Genomic DNA, 21977 nt, shown 5'->3' on the forward strand with positions numbered 1-21977 from the left:
TATACTGTAGTAAGAGCAACCCCAACTGCAATCCAAGTAGAAGGAAGAACGACTTGGTATCATTTGAATCATTGTACTAGGGTGCCAAGGCTGAGACGGAGAGAAGAAGAGGCAGAGGGTGCAGAAGAAGATGCAGACCAAGATGCCCAAGAAGGGGAGGGGCCAGGGGAACCAGGTGAGGGACCTAGTAATGTTGTTGCTGAACCTTCTTCTAGGGAAGCTGAGCAGCCTGAGATACAAGATGAGATGCGGGGACAAGATGATGCCCCACAAGCAGGTGAAACTGGGGAGGAGGGTCTTGACATTGATCCTACTGCTGATGTACCTGCTGAATCAGCTACCACTGACCCAGAGCCGTCAGGTGACCAATCTTCTGAGGCAGGACCCTCCACCAGTGAACAACCTCAGCCAAATGGATTCCTCACCGAACTCCAAGGTATTGACCTACCCACTGCAGATAGTGGATCCCCAGCCAGTGACCTCCCAGGTCTTAGCCTCCCAGGAGACTTTCCCACCCTCAATCTTCAAGACCTTGAGGACATCATTGGAAGTGATCCAACTCAAGATGATTAACTCAACCCAAGGTACTGTTGTAAATAGATCTATAAGGAAACGAGCTGCTGACCTGAATGACACTGACTATGAAGGATTAGGGTATGATATGGCTTTAGAAATGCACAAAGAAAAATTGTTGGATATTGCTTATCATAATGAATGGTATAAGTGGGCAGAATATACTGCCAAACAATCAAAGAGACAGACTTGCTTGTTGTGCTCGCCATCACCCTTGAAAAAGTTAACAGTGGTGCCTGATGAATATAGCTTTGCTCATTGTGCCAGATTTTATTCGAATCATTGTGTAAATATATCAGGGCGAGTTGCTCCTTATTGCCCTGCAGAGTGTCTGGCATTACTGGGAAGTAAATACTATCACAGGTACTATGAGCAAGAATATTGGGGAGATGAATGTAAAAAATTAGATGTAAGAATTGATCTAAGACGAAGAGAAACTCCCAAGAATTATGTTTTTGATCGAACTTTGATATATGAATGCTTCAACAAGTCAAAAGGGGATGTAGATTATGGAACCTTTCAAGGACAGTGTGGAATAATTTGGCATTTGGATAAAGACATGTATTATAAATCAGGTGTACATAAAACATATAGCGTAATATACGCTACAGCTACTGTAAATATTAACATGACAGTTATCACAACTATGGAAGCATGTGAAAATGCCACACTGGCCTTTCCAATAATAGATCAATTTGAAGCAATAGATGAAGCAATTGCTGATCATTTTTGGATATGTGGAGGCAAACGACTAAGAGCCACCTTACCAAAAGGGTGGAAAGGGATATGTGCTAGAGTAAGACTAGCCCAAGAAGTAACAATGATTGATTGGGACCCAGATGATGAAACACCAAGCCAGCATGTAGCTCCCGGACATAGAGCCAAAAGAGCATACAAACCAGATCCTAATGTGGTTATAGATGCTATAGGTCAACCTAGAGGTATACCACATGAATTCAAGGCAAGAGATGAAGTGAAGTCAGGATTTGAGTCTATATTTGTTTGGATAACTCCAAATAAGAATGCTGAATGGATTAACTATATTTATTACAATCAGCAAAGATTTATTAATTACACAGATGATGCTCTGATGGCTCTGGGAGAACAGTTGAAATACACTAGTAAAATGACCTGGCAGAACAGACAAGCGTTGAATTGGTTACTCGCGGAAAAAGGCGGGGTTTGCGTGATGTTTGGAATTGACTGTTGTACCTTTATCCCAAACAACACAGCACCTGATGGATCCTTTACCAGAGCCATGAAGAAGCTAAAGAGTTTGAGAACAGAAGTCACTGAAAATGCTGGAAGAGACAGAAAAATTGGAGAATGGTTTGACTCTCTTTTTGGCTCATGGAAAGAATGGCTGGTAAAGGTGGGAGTAATAGTAGCAGTTGCTGTTGGAATTTTTGTGTTGTTGTTCTGTTGTGTGTTACCTTTTCTCAGATCAATGATGGCAGGTGCAGCAGCCAAGCAGATGGTGAATGTGTCTGTAAAACAATCTGGGGTTGACATTGGATGCACCACGACAACTGGAGTGTATCCAATAGGTCCAGGTCTGGATGAGCTGGACGAATTCCCATGAAATGATCCCTAACTGGGGTGTAATGGAAGGGGTGCCACTTTTTATTTTTGACCCTGAATTTAATGCTGTTTTTGATAGAGAGGGAGGTAGTCAAGAACATGTATTTTCTTTTGGGGCAAAAACTCAAGTTAGCATATCAGACAATGGGTAGAGTAGGCAGTTAGCAAGTGGGTGTTTTGTTTGTTATTTTGGCATAAACCCCCTTCCAATTTTTATTTTCATTTTTGTTTTTTCCAATATTATAAAATACCTGTACATTATTAAATATCACTTTAAAGAATGAAAGGGGACGACTAAGGGTCTGGAGCAGGTCATTATCCGTGTTACGAGGTAATGCAACCACATTTAAAGGGAAATGACAAGAATGTTTTCTTAAATTTCTTTTATTGCTATATTCATTCATTTACTCATCACTACTTTGAAGTTATAATATACACTTGTTAACCTACTGAAAAGTCCAAAGGAACTCAAGAGAAGAAAGGATCGGCGAGCACCTCAGTGCTTAGCAGCAAGGGCTGACTCTACTGGTGGTTTAAAAACCCGCTGTCAGTCCCAACTCCAGATAGTACCCTAGGCAGGTCCAGGAACCTCTGGCAACGGTGGAGCAGCCCAGATAGCGCTCCAGGCCACCGGAAGCGCCTGAGAGTTCCTCTGGCATCGTGGGACTATATATACATATTTATATATGTGCATTCTACTACTGCCATCATTCTATTACTGTATGGTGTAATCACTGAAGTGCATTAATCTACTGATATAACCAAAGCTTGTGAATCATATGAAATGTGAAGAAGTATCCCCCTAAAAGAAGGTTTTAGGTAGGGAGATGGGATCTTTTACTCCTCTCTAGACAAACAAAGGGGGAGATGTTTGGTCTCATTCTCCTCTGGAGTGTGTCCCCATGGGAAGGTCACTTGGTAGAAAAAGATGGGTGACTATTTTTGTCACTAAGAAAGAAGAAGGAAACGGGCTGACCTATGAGGACATGCTCTGCGATAAGGGCATAGAAGTGGGGCTAAAGAGAGCCCCAAAGGGGGATGTGTTGGGAAAATTTATTGATTATTAACGTATTACCAGTAGAGAATAGCTTGCATGAAAAGCACTGGAAAGTACCGGGTTTTCTGCACTAAGAGCATCAAGCGCAAATGAAATATAAGTGTATTCAAAGCAAATTACAGTAGCAAGCTGTGGAAGGCACCAAAGAAGCCATTAAAGCATGTTTTTAAAAATATAGCAATTATAGTAGCAAGCCGTGGAAGGCACCAAAGAAACCATTAAAACATGTTTTTAAAAAATATAGTGGCTGGCGATCCGCCACCATTAAAATCAAAGCTGAGGAGTATTCATAGATAACAGTGGCAAAACGCCAGGGTGGAGTTAAAAGAAAAAGATAACTAGAGGAATACTAATTGGTTCTGTAACGATAAGAGAAACATATAAAACGAGCTGATTAACGCTGTTTAGATCAGATGCGATGCCTGATGAGAAGCTGACATCTCACTTTGTTGCCTGGCAATAAAGAATATCTTTTGAAGACCTGGAACTTCTGACTCTGAGAGCTTTTTTGAGAAGAGAACAGAATCATCTTAGGACACTGCAGACTGGCCACAACAAGAGCAAGTTAGCTCGACACATGCACTTTCCCATGTATATATGCATATGAAGATATTTTTTTGAGCTTGTAATGTTAACAGATATGTTTAGCTCACTGGATGTTAGTTCCCCACCATCAGTTGGAAATGTTTTTTTGCTCAATGAGTGTAGAAAATAATAATTACAGTTTAAAATGAAGTTTAAAGCTGCATTTATGTTTAATTCAGTGTATTTACGCTTACTTTCCCAGTGTAACTACAGCTTTCTGTACAGTGAACAAGATAACGTTATTGCCCGATGCTGGTGTACAGATCAAACGTTAAATCTGAGATAGACATATATTTCTCTCTGTTGTTTAGTTTCCTTAACTTTATATCGCAGCGCTGTGTTGTAATACTAGGGCTTCCCTCATCCGTCATAGGATTGCCCTGCCATCAGGACAAAAACTCTTAACACAGCTTAATGGACTCGTACAGTGATATAAAAGACCAAACTCGCACCTCATTTGTGATGTAGGTTAGACTATATAGGCTCCAAGAAAGCAGATACTGGCATAAAGTTGATTTGACGCTGAACGTTTGATTATGATACTCGCAAATTTAGGGACCGTCTCTAAAGTTACGACATTTGGTATTCACGTTTCTACCTTCTACCAAACTCTTGTAGACACACATGCACATACATATTCAAACACACCTCACTCAAAGTACATGCATATATATATATATACTATTTATTTATTTATTTATTTATTTATTTATTTATTTATTTATTTTACACGTTCATCACACTATTTTTTTTTACTTTGTTAATTTTTTTATTTTACCTGATCATAGATTATCCTGCTTATACAAATTTTAAATAAAATTTAGAAATAAAATTAACTAAGTAGAACTAATTGTGTGATGAATGTGTAAAAAAAAGAAAAAGTATATGTGCATGTACTTTGAGTTGAGTGTGTTTGAATATGTGTGTGTGTGTGTGTGTGTGTGTGTGTGTGTGTGTGTGTGTGAGAGAGAGAGAGAGAGAGAGAGAGAGAGAGAGAGAAGGGTGCATCACTCTTCGACCTGGCACCTAGATGAACACTTCACAGGTAGTTTTGGTGACTAAATCATTCTCATCATATGCTATTGAGCTTTAAGTTATGGCATTTTTTTGTATAATCCAATACAGTAGTGAAATACATAGCAATCTTTACATATTACTTGACAGTTTATTTGGAAACACTTTACAGTAAGGTTCATAATGTATTAACTAATGTGAACTATCCATGAGCAACACATTTGTTGTTGTATTTGTTAATCTTTGTTAACATTAATAAAAATACAGCAGTTCATTGTTCATGTTACTTCACTGTGCATTAACTAAAGTTGACAAATACAACTCTTGATTTTAATAATGTATTAGTAAATGCTGGAATTAACATTAACAAAGATTAGTAAGTGCTGTAGAAGTGCAGTTCATTGTTCGTTCATATCAACTATTTAATATAAAGTGTTACCTTTTATTATAATAAACATCAAAAATCTAAAAGGTTTGCATTATACCTGACAGCTAGATGAACAATTTACAGTTGGTTTTGTGACTAAGTCATTCTCTTTAAATGCAATTGAAGGTAGAAACGTGAATACAGAATGTCGTAACTTTAGAGACGGTCCCTAAATTTGCGAGTATCATAATCAAACGTTCAGCGTCAAATCAACTTTATGCCAGTATCTGCTTTCTTGGAGCCTATATAGTCTAACCTACATCACAAATGAGATGCGAGTTTGGTCTTTTATATCACTGTACGAGTCCATTAAGCTGTGTTAAGAGTTTATATGTCCTGATGGCAGGGCAATCCTATGACGGATGAGGGAAGCCCTAGTATTACAACACAGCGCCGCGATATAAAGTTAAGGGAACAATAACGTTATCTTGTTCACTGGAGAGAAAGCTGTAGCTACACTGGGAAAGTAAGCGTAAATACACTGAATTAAACATAAATGCAGTTTTTGTGTCTTTATCAGCGTTTCTGCATTTATACTGGCCCTGATAATCATCACATATTCACTTATGCTTGCTCTAATTCTGTAAATCCGTTTTTATGAATGAATGATGATTTACTAGCGTTGCTTTGGTCTTCCTAAACAGCCGCTAGCGGCACCTGCTGGTGAAGCAGACTAACAGCAGATAGAGATGATGCATCGGCACTCTACTGCTCTTCCTGCAGTTCCCGGATGTGAAATGTTGAATTTTCTGCCGAATTTGAACCACTGAATTTGTGGAAGCGAATTTGTAAAGCGAAATAAAATGGACTGAAAATTGCTAGTCGAATTTTATAGGTTGTATTTTTAAACAGAATGAATATTTTGGAAGTGAAATTTGAAAGGTGAATATGAATTATTGAATTTTTAATAATGAAAATGTGTGTGAAATATTTTTAATTGAAATATTCACAGATTAAATATACGATTGTGTTGAATTTCATCCCATAAAAATGCAAGCCTTAAAAATACAGTGCATCTAAATGCAAGCACAGCTAATGTAATGCATATTTTTTTCAAATAGTGCAATTCAACAAGCTTTTTATTTCAAAAACATTTGGCATTATCTTACTTCCATACAAGTAGTGGGCAAAGCAGATGTCTGAAGCTTATCGAATTGCCAATGAGAGCAGCAAACAGGCCAGTGCAAAAGGCAAAGTGCTTTACGACAAGAAAGCCAGATGGATGTGACGAGGCCCCAGAGCCCATTCCTGAGGAACAGCCTCCAGCCAATACGGTGCCAGACAACCAGACCGAGGTCAGGAGGTCAGGTCGGGACCGACGACCTAGACAGATTTTGACATATGAGAACCTCGGTCAGCCCTCATTGACAACACAAGCCACAGTTAATATGGCAAACACACACTTAGAATCCCCTGCTTACATTGTACCTCATACCACCAAACCCCTGAACTTGCTTATCCCTCTATTCAACACCGACATATCCAGTTAACTCCTACTCTCCCATTTACCTGCTATTTACGTACATACCTTACACCGTAACATCACCACCATACATATTACCCGTTCCTGTTGCCTGTTGAAAGAGAAAAGAGAGTTTAAAAAAAAAAAAAAAGTTGAGCAGAAAATGGTGGGACCCATTTCTTTTTGCCAGGGAGTGTGTGACGACCACAAAAGTGTTGTATTTATAAGTGTCGTAACACAAGTTATTGTATTTTTTTTTAAACAATTATCTCAAGGGGTTTTATTTTTATGTGATTTTCCTACTTCAAAGTTAATGGTGTAGTGTTTGCTCCGGACCAGCAGGGGGAGGGTCGGGTGATGGGTTTACTGAAGCTGTGTGAGTTGTGAGTTCCTCATTACTGCAGAGAGCTCGAACCTGATACACTGTCTACTCGTTTCTCTCCTGTTTTACAGGTGGGTAAATGTACAAAAATAACTCAGAGCTAGGATTTAGCCCGGCTGAAATGTATGTGAGATATGAGTGGACTGTTTTAGTGAAATAATTTTCGTTAGGATCTGTTTCTGATTTAGTTTGAAACGAGTTTGAGATGAGAGGGCAAAGTCCAGCAGAGTAATGGTCGACTGACAATGTGCACATTACGTTAGAGAGCAAGTTAGCTTGACACATGCACTTTCCCATGTATATATGCACATGAAGATATTTTTTTGAGCTTGTAATGTTAACAGATATGTTTAGCTCACTGGATGTTAGTTCCCCACCATCAGTTGGAAATGTTTTTTTGCTCAATGAGTGTAGAAAAAATAATTACAGTTATATTTGAAGCACTTTATTAGTTCTGGGCCTGATTTTGCAGTACTGTATTGGCATGATACTGATAAAATACTGTGAATGGAAGTTTCTAAGTATCTTAAAAATAGCTGGTGAATATTACCATTGTCTTTACATTTCATTTTGATAAATAGTGTAAAATACAAGCACGAAGAGTAAGTGAACATGCATTTGGTACTAAAAGGTTTATTTTATTATGGATTTTGTATTGACATGGACAGTGAAAATTCATTGTAATATAAAAAAAAATAAAAATAAAAAAAAGACACTGAATATGCAATATGTGAAACATAAAATGACTCTTAACAATAGAGATGGTTGCTGAAGAAAATTCTTAAAATAAATTACTGCAGAGAGCTCGAACCTGATACACTGTCTCCTCGTTTCTCTCCTGTTTTACAGGAGTCAATCTGTTCACCACGGTGCCGTTGCCACGGTACCCGTTACAATTGCTCTAATTATTTACAGTAATATAATTTTTACAATAATCTTACTGTCAAAAACACCTAAATGTATAAAAAAAAGTAAAACAGCAAATAATTCACCATTTTATTGAGCATGAAAATAATAAACATTAAAAATTATATTAAATCTAACTCTAACTTCATGGCAATGAAGCTCAAATCCAGAATTATCAGCCTGCACACTGGTATAGAAAGAAGTTCTGTCATATGTTATTTATTTACTTTTTCTGCTATTTTAGGGTTTTGCCATAGTATCGTTTAAGTATCGGTATCGTGATATTTAAGTTGGGTATCGTATCGAAGTCCAAATTTTGACACTAGTGCTGTCAGAGTTTTATATCCTCCTGGTATTGTTATTGTAGTAAATCTCAGGAACAAAACTTTTAGCCAATGCCACGACGATCCAACAACGCAATGCATGCACATGTACACAGACGGACATCTGTCTCGAGTATAATGCAGCAAGCCATATATTGTGTAAAATAATCCAGAACAAAAGCACAAATATGGCTGAGATTAGCTGCTGAGGTAACATGACGGCTGACAGACAGCAGCGGCAATCCACCTGTTACTCAAGTGACCACGCCCTTACCCAGCTAACAAAATTACGTAACTGTTACATAATTGCAACATAATCTGGTGACCAAAGTTTAATCATGGCGATGTAACTACAGTCGGAAAAGTGAAAGGATGCCTATACGTCGCCCTAACATAACTTTGTGACGTTGCCAGTTAGTAACTGCGACGTCGCCGTTGTGTATCAATAGTTGTGTGTTGGTAATCAGTTGGTAATTTTTATATTTATTTATTTATTTATTTATGGGTGGAAATGCAGTAGTTTAACCTAATTTATGTCCTTATTTGCCCAGACTAATTTAAAGGCTATTCCAACAGCTGTGAACGATGAATGCAGAGCTCAAAATGAATTCAATTCATTTATTTTGAAAAACAAAGAACATGAACAAAAATCCAAATAAAAATAATAAAATACACCCAAACTATAAATAAAAACATATAGCCTACAGTAGCATAAAATAAAAGCATTCAAGCAAGTACATGCAGTATTATTAAAAAAGGTTTAGCGTCTTTCCAAAGTTTATTTTATACATTTTTATAAAAGCCATTTATTCGTTGTCACCTCTGAAAAATAAATTCTTCTCTCAGAAAAATTAACTTCACTCACTTGTCAAACAATTTTTTTCTTCAGGAAAATTTCAGTCTTGTGTCTGATGTTTAATTGCACTTTTTAAATAGCAAACTCTGGTAATAATAACATATAAAGAACGTGTAAATGATGGTAATGAAATTGCAAGCACATGACGTTGCTGTTACGTTGCCAGTCAGTCATGGAATGATCATTATATTACAAATAGAGTACGTATCTGGAACGTCCTTGGTTTTCTTATAACGTTAGGAGATCGTACTGACGACGTTGTGATATGGTAATTTAATGGTAATAATATTACAGGCATAGAATGTTGTAGTTACGTTACTAGTAAGTTAATGGAATTACCAATATATTACGAATACAGCACGTATCTGGAACGTTCTTGGTAATCTTATAACGGTAGGAGATCGTACTGACGACGTTGTGAGATGGTAATCTGAAGTTATCAGAGTTGTCATGGGCAAAATTAGCAGTATAGACCAAAACCACAGTTTGAACCGGACTGTAAACATGTTTTTTCTGCTGTAAACTTGGCTGTTTTAACATGATGGTCAATGAGATTCTGCTCTCTTTTGCAGCTTGTCTCTAGCGGCCAGTTGATGTATCGCAGTTTAAGTCACTTCCGTATTGGCTTGACGAGAAACTGGGGGAGGTTGCCACTTGGTTCTGACTGAATCCTGTCACTGGAGAATCAGCTCTTGAAGCTCCGCCCTCTTAGGCTGAGTGCAGCAGCTCATTTGCATTTAAAGGTACCACACTAAAACGGCTCGTTTTTGCTTAAACACTAAAAGTGGCAATTTTAACATGCTAGCTATATAAAATTATCTGTGAGGTATTTCAAGCTAAAACTTCACATACACACTCTGGGGACACCAGAGACTTATTTTATCTTGTAAAATGGGGCATAATAGGTCCCCTTTAATTGAAGGCCCAATTTATGCTAAACACTGTATTTGGTTCTTGAAGATGCATTATGAAATGAAGATGAAGAAAAGACCTTCAACTGCAAACCAATGACACAAAAAAGTAAATTATTTTTACTCACAGTACCAACTTTAGGAAACTTGTAAATCTGCTAATCTGAAGTGGCTTATATTTGTTTTTCTATTTTCCATGTTTAATGCAATAATTAATAATAATAAATTAATTAATATTTCTGTTTGCGCTCTCACTGCAGGGATGGACTTTGGGTGGGCCGGATTGGGACTCATTTTCAGCCCTGGAGTTTCATGCCTTAGACCGGCCCACTTTAATTCATGACTGACTATATTAAAATAATGTAATTAAAACCTCAGTATATAAGTCTGCAATAGTGCACTGTTCTCTACAACCTTGTAAATAATTGTATTTTTCAAAAATATCTTCAAATACCCATGATGGTACAAATGATAGTACAAAAAATGCTAAAATTTGATATAGAATTATTTTTATAGTTATAATAATGATTTTATAATGTGAAACATTGATTAATTCTCTAGCCATGTGGCTGTAGTTAAAAATTAATGTTATTTTAATTTTAATTTAAAGCTGCAGTAGGTAACTTTTGTAAAAATGTATTTTTTACATAAATGAGAGTAGAATATGAGACAGATAATCTGTGAAAAAATCAAGCTCCTCTGGCTCCTCCCAGTGGTCCTATTGCCATTTGCAGAAATACACCGCTCCCGGTAAGAACCAACCAATCAGAGTCAGGAGGAGTGTCTTAGCAGTGTCAATTAAGCTCGTGTGCGCGCTGATCACACTTCTATCATGCACAGCCACAGTGCACAGCGTGTACAGGCATTCAAATTCAAGATTACCGGTGTGCAGCAGCTTTGCTTATGGCGGACAAACAATCCAGTTTCGTACGTATAATACCCCATAAAGTGCGTATCATATGCACGCGAAAAACTCATTTTGGCGTATATATTCTACGAGATTACAAACTCGTACTATTGATACGCATTTTCGTGTGATCGGGCTAGTCATGATATGCAGTTTTAAGATTTTTTTAAGGCGAGAATGTGCTGGTTTAAAGTTCAAAGTTGTGGTTAATTGATAAAGATAGCGCCTTTCTGAAAATTTGATCTGACGTTGTCGGAATTTTGAGATCCAGGCGATCACCGGACTCTCAACGCTCATGTACCCAGCGGAGAGCAGCCTTACCTCGGCTAATCCTTCTGACGTTTGCCGCTGGCTCCGTTTTGGCTGAGGGCAACATGACGTTTCATAAATTAATATATATGGCTATTTAACTTTTGTATCATACTAAAGCGCTGATTTTGTACGCTTGACTGAATTGTTTGCTTTATTTCTTATTGTATATTTTTATACCTTTTTATAATGGCTATTATTGAACATTAAAACTGACAAATAGTATTACATTTAATATGTTTGAAATGTAAACATTTACATTTACATTTACATTTAGTCATTTAGCAGACGCTTTTTTCCAAAGCGACTTACAAATGAGAGTAGTAGAATCAATTAAATCAACATGAGAACAACAGTATGTAAGTGCTGAGTGAAGTCACAGTTATGTCAGTAAAGTGCTCATAGCGATTTTTTTTTTTTTTTTTTTTTTTTTTTTTAAATAAATAAATACACAGACAGGAGAAGAATATTAGTCAAGGTAAGTGCTACTACTACTGGGTCAAGTGCTGACGAAAAAGATACGTCTTTAGCATTTTTTTGAAAATGGCTAGAGACTCGGCTGCTCGGATAGAGCGTGGTAGGTCATTCCACGAAAAGAGGAAGGGTTGTTTAATATTTCGTTTTGTTATAAATATAAGCAGACATTGCAGATAATGAATCACTCGTTGCCTGAGGCTATTAATATGTTTTTGTTTGTTTCTTTAAATAAAATTAAAAGAGGCAGAGTGGTTTAATAACAAATTTTGTTTTATTCTTGGCTAAAATATACATACAGAGATAACCGGAGAAGCCAGTTATTTGCGTACTGTAACATTAGTTACCGTTGTTTTGAGGACCAAGTTTGTAGTCAAAGTATGGAAAGGCCATAGTCAATGTATATCATATTGTTGATGTTTTGTCCATATCAGTGAATGTGCTATAACTGTTTAAATCCGCCGTCATCGGTCCTGCTTGCTTACTAGCCTGCGTGTTCATGGCAGGCTCCGTTGTGATGGGGGAGGAGCTGTGGAGGGAGGGCTGTAGCGCAGCAGAGAGCAAGGGGGAGTGACCTGTGAGTTGTGCTTGTTCAAATTTTCAGGCTAAGTCAACGTTTTCTAAAAACTCCCTACTGCAGCTTTAATTAAGTGTTTGCTTTCCAGTAGATGGCAGTAATCGTCCACTAAATCCAGGCACATTTTTCATGTCTATCACTATGAATGAAATTTAGAAATGTAGATCTTTAATAAAGTGGATTTAACATAAAATTTTATATAAATGTATATACTTAAATTATTACAAATTGAGGCAAATAAATAACACAAAATACCATAAATCCTACAAAATTGCACAACTTTACAGTAAAATATTAAAGTAGGCCATTATGTTTGTTTAAAAAAAAAGTTACATGTTACAAAATCACATTTTACTGTCTGGTTAAGCTAGTTGGACAGAAAAATGAATATTGTTGGCCAATGTGTAATAGCATAGCAAGCAACATAACATAAGTGATTATTATTTGCCTATTATTACGATATGAGTAAGCTGCATACATGCCTTTATCTTTTGCATGTTTTCCCCTCTTCCTTTTTATTTATGTACGTTACTTAAATCGGCCTGCGGTGGCTTAGACCTTTTGCCTTAGTGTTGATTTAGAACTTGTCCCGCTGTCCCTACAGACGTCACCTCATCCCTTCTTCTCGTATACTTTTAAGTGAGTTGTCTTCTCCGAGCGCACACTCCGAGTCCCTCCCGACCAGGTTAATTTACCCACCGAGTGACATGATCATTGATGTTGCGTGCAAATGAGCGGTAAAAACGTACTCGGTTACTAACGTAACCTCGGTTCCCTGAGATATGGAACGAGTACTGCGTATGGGGGAAAAGTCTCTCTTTTTCCCCGCTACTGAAGCCTTTTCAACAACACAGTGTAACTGCACCGTCATTGGTTCACTCATAGACAAGTTGTTGAACCAATGGCGGCGCAGCTCAGCGTTTCGCCATAGGCCATCAGGCCATATCGACTGAAGCAACGGCCTAAGCCGCAGCCTCGTGGCACGGCAAGTAACGCAGTACTCGTTCCATATCTCAGGGAACCGAGGTTACGTTAGTAACCGAGTACATTCCCTTTCGATATTTCACTCGTACTGCGTATGGGGGAACGAATTCAACCGCGCCGTGCCACGGCTGGAGAACGACAGAACTTGTCCGGACGCCATTAGGGGGAACCTAGTGCGACCACCGAAACAAACAAATAGCCGATCAGACTGCCGGAAAGGCTGTGATCGCTCAATGTAGACGCGTAAAGACCTAACGGGGCATAAAGTTTCCAGCTCTGGCTCGTCCGATGAACGGGGAAGCGCAGAAAGTGAAATCACTTGTGCTCTGAACGGCAATGAGAGCACTTTGGGAACGTAGCCAATTTTTGGTTTCAAAACGACCATGGAATCGTTTGGACCGAACTCAAGGCATGCAGGGCTCACCGAGAGTGCCTGCAGATCGCCAACTCGCTTTACTGATGCCAGAGCAAGTAGTAAGGCAGTTTTGAGTGTTAAGGGTCTGAGGCCCGCTAGACGCAGTGGCTCAAAAGGAGGACCTTTAAGAGCTCTGAGGACCACGGAGAGGTCCCAGGGGGGAACGGTGAGGGGACGAGGAGGATGCAATCGCCTAGAGCCCCTCAGGAACTTAATGACCAAACCGTTCCGCCCTACTGATTGTCCAGCAATGGGCAAGTGAAACGCTACAATGGCTGCTACGTAGACCTTAAGCGTAGAGGGGGCTCGTCCCAACTCTAAACGCTCCTGGAGGAAGGTCAGGATGGAAAAAACATCACATCCTTCCAGGTCGATGTTGCGTGTGGAACACCAGCTAACAAAGACCGACCACTTCTGGGCGTAGAGGCGTCTTGTAGACGGGGCTCTCGCCTGTGAAATGGTATCTAGCACTTCCTTCGGAGGGTCAGATGATTCCCGTCGAGAATCAACAGATGTAGAGCCCAAAACTCCGGCTGCGGGTGCCAGATTGTTCTGTTCGCCTGAGAGAGGAGGTCCCGTCTCAGGGGGATTGGCCATGGGGCTTTTGTGGAAAGCCGAAACAGCTCCGAGGTACAAATCTGGCTCCTCCAGTGTGGGGCCACTAGCAGAACTCTGTGCTCGTCCTCTTTGATTCGCCTGATAACCTGAGGGATCAGGGCGATCGGAGGAAAGGCATAAAGAAGGGTATTGGGCCATGTGTGGGCCAATGCATCGTCCTCCTTCGAATAATAGGTTGGGCAATGAGAGTTGTCTTCTGAGGCGAAGAGGTCCACCTCCGCTCTCCCGAAGAGCTCCCATATAGTGAGAACCGTCTGGGGGTGGAGCATCCACCCATCTGAGGGAACGTTGTTCCGAGACAGCATATCTGCTCCCAGATTGTTCTTGCCGGGTATATAAGTCGCTCTGAGCAACCGAACCCTTGGGGATGCCCATTCCAGAAGGCTTTTCACCAGAGCGCATAAGCGGCTGGACGAAAGACCTCCCTGGCGATTTATATAGGAGACCACTGTCATACTGTCCGACTGGACTAAGACGTGGCGATCCGTCAGATGAGCCCGAAAGGCACGGAGGGCTCGTGTCACTGCCAGCATTTAGAGACAGTTGATATGTAGGTGGCTTTCCTCGTGTGTCCACGAGACGAAGGCCGGACTGCCCTCACACAGAGTGCCCCAACCCGAGTTGGATGCGTCTGTCGAAAGTACCGTTCTTCGTGATACCGCCTGAAGGGGTACTCCGAGTGTGAACCAAGTGGGGTTCATCCAGGGCTTCAGGGCTGCCAGACAGGCCTGATTGACCTTGAGGCGCAGGCGACTGTGGCGCCAAGCGTAGGGAGGTACCCGAACCTTCAACCAGTACTGCAGAGGCCGCATGCGAAGTAGGCCAAGCTGAAGAACTGGAGAGGCGGAAGCCATGAGCCCAAGCAACCTCTGGAACAGCTTCAGAGGGAGGTAGGCTTTGTTCCTGACGGAGGCCGCGAGCTGCTGAATGGCCAGAGCGCGCTCTGGTGAGACTACTTCCGTCATACGGACAGAGTCGAAAACTGCGCCCAGAAATGGCATACGTTGAGACCCAGGCACTGTAAGTGGCTGAGAAGCACGGATCTGTGGTGCTCTAGTTCTGTGCGTCGAGCTGGCTAAAATGAGCCAGTCGTCGAGGTAGTTTAAAACACGTATTCCCATCTGTCTCTTTCACTTCGTGAAAGTGCAAGGAGCCAGGGAGAGCCCGAAGGGGAGGACTGTGTATTGGTAAGCCACACCCTCGAACGCGAATCTCAAGAATCGCCTGTGATGGGGGGCTATCTGGATGTGAAAGTAAGCATCCTTCAGATCCAGTGAACAGAACCAGTCCTCGTGGCAAATCTGCGTGAGTATCTGCTTCAGCGTCAGGACTTTGAACTTTCGCTTCATGAGGGAAAGGTTCAGTAACCTGAGGTCCAGAATGGGTCTGAGACCGCCGTCTTTCTTCGGCACCAAGAAGTAGCGGCTGTAGAAACCCGACTCGCTCTCTGGGAAGGGAACTATTTCTATAGCCCCCTTTCTCAACAGGGTTAAAACCTTGTCATGTGCGTCGTCCGCTTGTACCGAAGTCTGAATGACCCCGCCAAACCGTGGAGGTCTTCTGGCAAATTGGAGCGAGTAGCCCTGGCTTATGACCTTCAGAATCCACTCTGACACGCCGGGGATGGCTTTCCAAGCCTCGGCCCGGGTGGCGAGAGGGAGAATAATATCTTCGGGGAAGAACGGGGCAGAGCGCTGGCGAGGGGCCTGGCGGTGGCCTGGAAGAAACCACTCGTCCAAGCGGCTCCGCGATGGCTCCCCTGGCGGAGCCCAGTCGAGGTCCAGTTCCTCTACGGCCTTAGACAGGACGCGGAATAACTCGGCGTCCATGCCAGTGCTGTGATAAATAGGCTCCAATGAAGGCAGGGGGGCGGGGTCGTCCGGCTCACCAGCCCACGCTTCATGTTCAGAGGCTGCCATGGATAAGGAGTCAAAGAGCGGCTCCTCATCCGATCCACCGAAGGAGACGAGGTCGCTCGCATCTACCGAGGGACGCTGGTCTGGGCGGGAGAATGAGACGGGGGTCTGCTCTCTGTGGGGAGAGGGCGAGGCACACGGGCGTTGGGCCGACGTGTCCTCGCCCGTCTCCATGCGCTGAACTGTTCTGCCCCGCGGTCTTTTCCTGGCAGGCGCGGGAGACGGGAGGGCATAAACAGGGGGGGTCGCTCTCGGAGAAGAAGGCGGCCCGCGAGCGCAGAGACGCTAAACTCATGCACTCACAGTGTGGGCATGACCCGCCGGCAAGCGCGTCATCCGCGTGGGCAACGCCCAGACATCCAACGTACTCCCCGTCTCCGTCATCTTCATGCAGCGGGGCTCTGCATGTAGTACAGTGGTGAGGCATTGAAAAATGCCGATTGAGAGGCTCTTTAACGGCGAGGGCCGGGCTCGTAGTGGTGAAAACCACCGGAAAGTTGCTCTGAGGCGTGGTAAAGTAACCGCGGGAAGACGCTCTCAGGGTGCGCCGGATGGCGGCAGGAGACACGCTGGGAAGCGGCCGGTTCGCGGGAGCGGGAGGCGGCGACTCGACGACGGCGTGAAGGCGGTAGTCGGCGAGGGGGCGGGCGCTGTGAGGAGCCGGCGAGTCAGCTGGGTCCACTGCGGGGCCTCTTCGTCGGCGGCAGTGCTTCTTCAAAGGCGGCGAGCTTCTTTCTCGGCGAGCAGGCTTCTGTGAGGATCAGCGAAGAGAAGTTTCAGTCGTCGCTGAAGGAGAAAGGACTGATGGCCTATGTCGAAACGCTCGCTGAGCCGCGCCGCCATTGGTTCAACAACTTGTCTATGAGTGAACCAATGACGGTGCAGTTACACTGCGTTATTGGAAAGGCTTTAGTAGCGGGGAAAAAGGGAGACTTTTCCCCCATACGCAGTACGAGTGAAATATCGAAAGGGAACCCGATCGCGCATTCGTTTGTTTGTTTTTTCTTCCACGGGTGCCCTGGCCGTGCCGCCCTGGGCCATCCAGGCCTAAATCCGTCATTGAATGGTTTTTAGGAAAAAGTTAGGCTACTCAGCTTAGTACATTTGGCCGTGTCCACAGATTCTAGAGCATCCATATTTCAACTCAGTGCCATGACAACACCGGCCCTCGCGGCCAAATAAACTGAGCGGCCGGGAATTCTCCCATTGCTACCGATTAGCCAATCCGGGCCTGGACTTTGGAGTGCAGCATTACTTCAATAAGATGAAAATAACACTCCTCTATGATTCACGTAAGTTTTAAGATGTAATTGTGAGAGATTCCTTTCTGTTTTCTGTTGCACTGTACTCTCATAAGTCTAATAAATGTTTTTCTGACTTGCATCTCCATCTGATGTCAAGCCCCCTGAACGCAAAGAGAGTAAGCATGGATGTGCCCATAGGCACCGATTTGTTTCTGCCGGTGGGTGCCCAGTGCCCCACATCAATTATATTATAGATAAATCCGCATTTGTTTTTCGTATTCCCAAATAGTCTCGTGGTAGTATTGTTGTAAACGGAGTCAGAGGTTCAGCCGTCCTCTAATTATCCGTGGTTCGAATCTGCCGTCATATAATTTTTTTTCTCATTAAGTTCAAATAAGTTCATTGTATATCAAGGGCAGGGACATGTTTGTGTGCATTTTGTTAGTGATTTCCCTGGAAAGTAGATTCAAAGATAGACTGACACGCGCGTCTGAAGACTCAACACAACTTTCCTCAGCATGATTTCAAAAACAACACGTTTCAGCGCTAGGTTGCTTAACTCAAATTAACGTCAACTGGATGCATTATCCGTGCATTGTCCGAACTTGCGAGTCATGCTCTCGCTGATATCTGATGCAAGGAGAGTTTGAGTTTCAGCCATAGACTGTAAAAAAATTGTTTGAGCGCGCACATCTAAACGAGAGCAAGGCCGTTTGTGCTCGTTTGATGCTCTCTTGAAATTTGCCGTTAAAATATCCCCATAGAAACGGCCTTACATAAACTATAAAAAAGGGGTTAAAGTGCATATTACACATTTTTTTCGAGATGAATATATAACCTTGTACAAAAATACCATATAAAAAGGTACTGCAGGGTTTAAAAATGTTTTGCGAGACATAAGGTTATTAATTTAGTAGATAAAGTGACGGTCTCTGCGCTTTTTTTTCAGCGTCGCGTCAATTTACGTCACTAGGGAGATGTTCGCAGAGCTCTGTGTTGATTCAGTGCAGAATATATTGGTATTTAGCAACAGCGGCTGTGAATCAGTGTGTTTTCGGTAGTTTTTGTATTCTGTTTATCATCGTAATGGTAAATTATTGTGTTTGTGGAGGTTGCACAAACTTCAGCCTGTCAGGACATCGAGTACAGAGGTTTACTAACAAGAAAAACTACGCTGCTATCTTCTGTGCAGGGGTTTTGTGCAGGTGAAGAGATGGGACTTCACTTTTGCATGTGCTTCGAAAAACGCGTTCATTTTAGACTGGAGGATTATCATCCTGGCGATATGATGGGAGTTCAACATTGTAATACTTCTGTAAATGATTATATTAATAAACTTAAACACGCTATGCTTCTTCACCGTTTTTACTTGAATCAATTTCAACACTGATTAATACAAATTATGTACACATGCATACAGTCTCACACTTACACAAAACAGTTTTGAATTATGTGCTGGTAATGTAAATACTCCAATTTCATGCATGCCATGTAAACTTATATAGCCTATACATTCAAGTTCACACAACTACATCACTGCGTCATATAGCCTACATCCTCACACTATCCGTGAATGGGCACGGAATAAACTTTAATGAATAAAGGATAACATTACATGAAACACATACAGTAACAATATTTGGCCGCCAGCGGGAGACATGATCACGGATCCGTCAGAGATGCAGCTCGATGAAGACTTGCGGTGCACATTTTAAGTTTTGTGTTTGATTATTACATTTGCTAACTACCAAATCAGTCATGATGAGAAACGGCTATATCACGTATCGTTAGTGTGGACGGATATTAACGCGTGTGACATACGCTTGATCAAATTTATTTGTTTATTAGTAATCAGTTACTCCTAGATGACCAATAGCTTTGCTATTAGCCTGATTCATGATAATAATCTGTACAATTGTGATCTGAGCACATGTCGTTACCTATCGTAATCTATAAGCTAACACCGGTCTCTGCCCTGTTCTCCACTGCTTCTCCTCACACAACAGCTCAATTTGTCTTTTTTGACCGTTATTGTGTCTAATTCTGGCCTGTCTCTGCTCTCTTGACCACATAGCAGGCTAATTGTATGGCTGTGATTAGTTATACGAGAATAAATAAGCATTTACAATTTCCTCAGCGTCCGAACTGTCATTGCAATCCATTGCTTTCCTATAGTTTAGATTGATCGCGCTCCCTTCACTGACGTCACGTCCGATTGGGCATTTTTCAGATGCGGAAGTAACATTTTCTCACAAAAATACGACTCCAGAAGCCTATGTAGCGTATTTATGCGTGTTTTTTCAAGAAAATCTATTTCATACATTATTTTTCTATACATTGAATCACTAAAGCTCTAACCTGCAATATGCCCTTTAAAAAGGGGCACCTATGCCCCTTTTTACAAGATGTAATCCCAGCAAACAAAGGACGTCCCCCGGACGTTGTGAACGTCCGTTAAGGTCCGCGTTTGGTCCGCTTTGTAACGTTCGCTGGCGGACGTTCGGGGGACGTCCGCGTTTGGTCCGCTTTGTAACGTTCGCTGACGGACGTTCGGAGGACATTCAAGTCCTTGCCAGTTTGCGAAAGTCCTACTGACGTCCCTCATCTGGTATTTCCATAACAACACTTGTAAAAAAAAAAAACAGCGTTGCCTTTTATCAACAGACCTTACACCTTGAAACTCAGACAAAAGGCAAATGAAACGAAACCTAGTGGATTTAAAGGAGGTTGTGTTCCTTAAAAATCCATTTAAACATGATAATGGATTTACAGAATGATTGTTTTGTTGTGCAGGTTGATATTATGGTTTTACTTCAAGTAAAAATAGTAGTTGAATTTGGGTCATTCCACAGAAAAGTCCACTTTTGGTATGACAAAATGTCTTAAAATGTATTTCTTTTTCTAACGTTTAAACTTAGACCACATTATTATATTACACATTGACTTTATGAATACAAATGACATCTTTATGATTTATTATTATTATTATTTTGTGCATTTAAAGACAGCATGTACCATTTTTTGTCACTGGTGTTACCATACTTATCTGGCATTTTAAACATTTTTATGAAATTATATTTGTCAATTTTTTTCAGCACATGCAGTCAGAGTTACAGAAAAAAAGATAATGAAAAAAATAAGGAGATTGTGTGGTTTTTTTTTTTTAATCAGGTTAGTTAAAAGTGATTGAATTATGCTAATTTATTATGCATGTATTTGCTATAACAATTGAAATATTTGAAAAACAGTTATAAACAAGTAATGCAATCCTTTACATCTTAATTCTTGAGTTTAGCAGAATTCAATGAATGTAAAAGTATTATCATGTCACGTATGACACATTTTATTTAATGAGACAGACAAAAAACAGTAACAACAGTGACACAATGAATCACCAGTGACAGATACGACCAAAGAAACCCTACTTATTCTTCAACTAATCAAGGAGAGGAGACTACATTTTTTATACAATCAAAGACTTTTCATTGACACTTAGTGAAGCAGTCAGTAAAAGATCATAAACAACATTTTAAAAATGTCTGTAAAATACGCTGTCCATAAAGTCGCTGCTTCTCAGCTTCTCAGTTTAGCCAAATACCCTCAATTTAGCCATATCTGACCAAAGGAGGATTAACAATAGGAAAAAAAGTTAGAATCACATTATTTAGTGCTATTTTACGCAAAATAACTAAATAAATAGCTTTGAATAAAGCTTTTTTTTCTATAAACAACACCAGTGACAGTAACACCAGTGACATTTTTCATGAAAAATGCATTTTATGGCTGCTGCAAGGTATCAATCCACATGTTGTCAATCATGATATATTCACTAAATTAAGTAGTTTAATCCATTTGTATTCTAGTTTTTTAAAATTCACTAATAATAAAGTAGGTCACACCAGTGACTTCAACTAAAAGCTTCATATGAAATTATGATTTTCTAATTAAAATTTCTGATAACTGAAAAGAGATAGTGGACTTTCCATGTGTCTTTCTTCATGGATCTTCAGGAAATAGGAAGAAGGTAGTCAATTGATGTCAACAGTGTGATTTTTATTTCAAAATAAGAGATTTTTGTTAAAGGTAACACCAGTGACACAACACCAGGTTTTTTTATATATATATATATTATAATATTTATTCAGCATTTGTTTTTTTTTTTGTTTTTTTTATGTCATTTACATGATATATTTGACAGTTATGCATATTATTGTATTTAAACCCTGTTTCTGAGCTCAAAATAAAGCACTTTCCCACATGACTGTGGGGACGAGCACTTCTGTGCTGTTTGGAATTTTTATAATTAAAAAACAAATACTGCCACATTGATGCGCAAGAAGGTTTAATTGTTCAAATATTGTTTCATATTAAAATATTTAAAAAAATGTTTTTAATATAAAAAAAAGTGTTTTCAAGTGTAATATTTCTGTAAAGGGACAGAAAAGTTGACTTTTCT

General features: G+C 40.7%; 1 protein-coding gene and 2 long non-coding RNA genes across 3 annotated transcripts in view; 2 read left to right on the top strand and 1 right to left on the bottom strand.

Moving 5' to 3' along the window:
- The first annotated feature begins 130 nt into the window (after positions 1 to 130).
- LOC137029988 (uncharacterized) lies at positions 131 to 3116 on the top strand. Its single transcript, XM_067399879.1, has 2 exons — positions 131 to 2485; positions 2612 to 3116. The coding sequence occupies exon 1, from the start codon at positions 131 to 133 to the stop codon at positions 2153 to 2155; it is 2025 nt and encodes a 674-aa protein (XP_067255980.1). The 3' UTR covers positions 2156 to 2485; positions 2612 to 3116.
- A 2680-nt stretch (positions 3117 to 5796) lies between these two features.
- LOC137030657 (uncharacterized) overlaps positions 5797 to 21977 on the bottom strand; it is a 39724-nt gene continuing 23543 nt past the window's right edge. The window contains exons 4-5 of the long non-coding RNA XR_010896452.1: positions 6766 to 6811; positions 5797 to 6560 (exon numbers count right to left, since the gene is read on the bottom strand). This is a non-coding gene — a long non-coding RNA (uncharacterized lncRNA). The remainder of the gene's footprint in view (positions 6561 to 6765; positions 6812 to 21977) is intronic.
- LOC137030656 (uncharacterized) lies at positions 6989 to 11651 on the top strand. The gene is made up of 4 exons (XR_010896451.1): positions 6989 to 7152; positions 9739 to 9909; positions 10127 to 10186; positions 10338 to 11651. It is a non-coding gene; the product is annotated as an uncharacterized lncRNA (long non-coding RNA).

The sequence above is a fragment of the Chanodichthys erythropterus genome, chromosome 11 (assembly GCF_024489055.1).
Source record: "Chanodichthys erythropterus isolate Z2021 chromosome 11, ASM2448905v1, whole genome shotgun sequence".
Lineage (NCBI taxonomy): Eukaryota > Metazoa > Chordata > Actinopteri > Cypriniformes > Xenocyprididae > Chanodichthys > Chanodichthys erythropterus.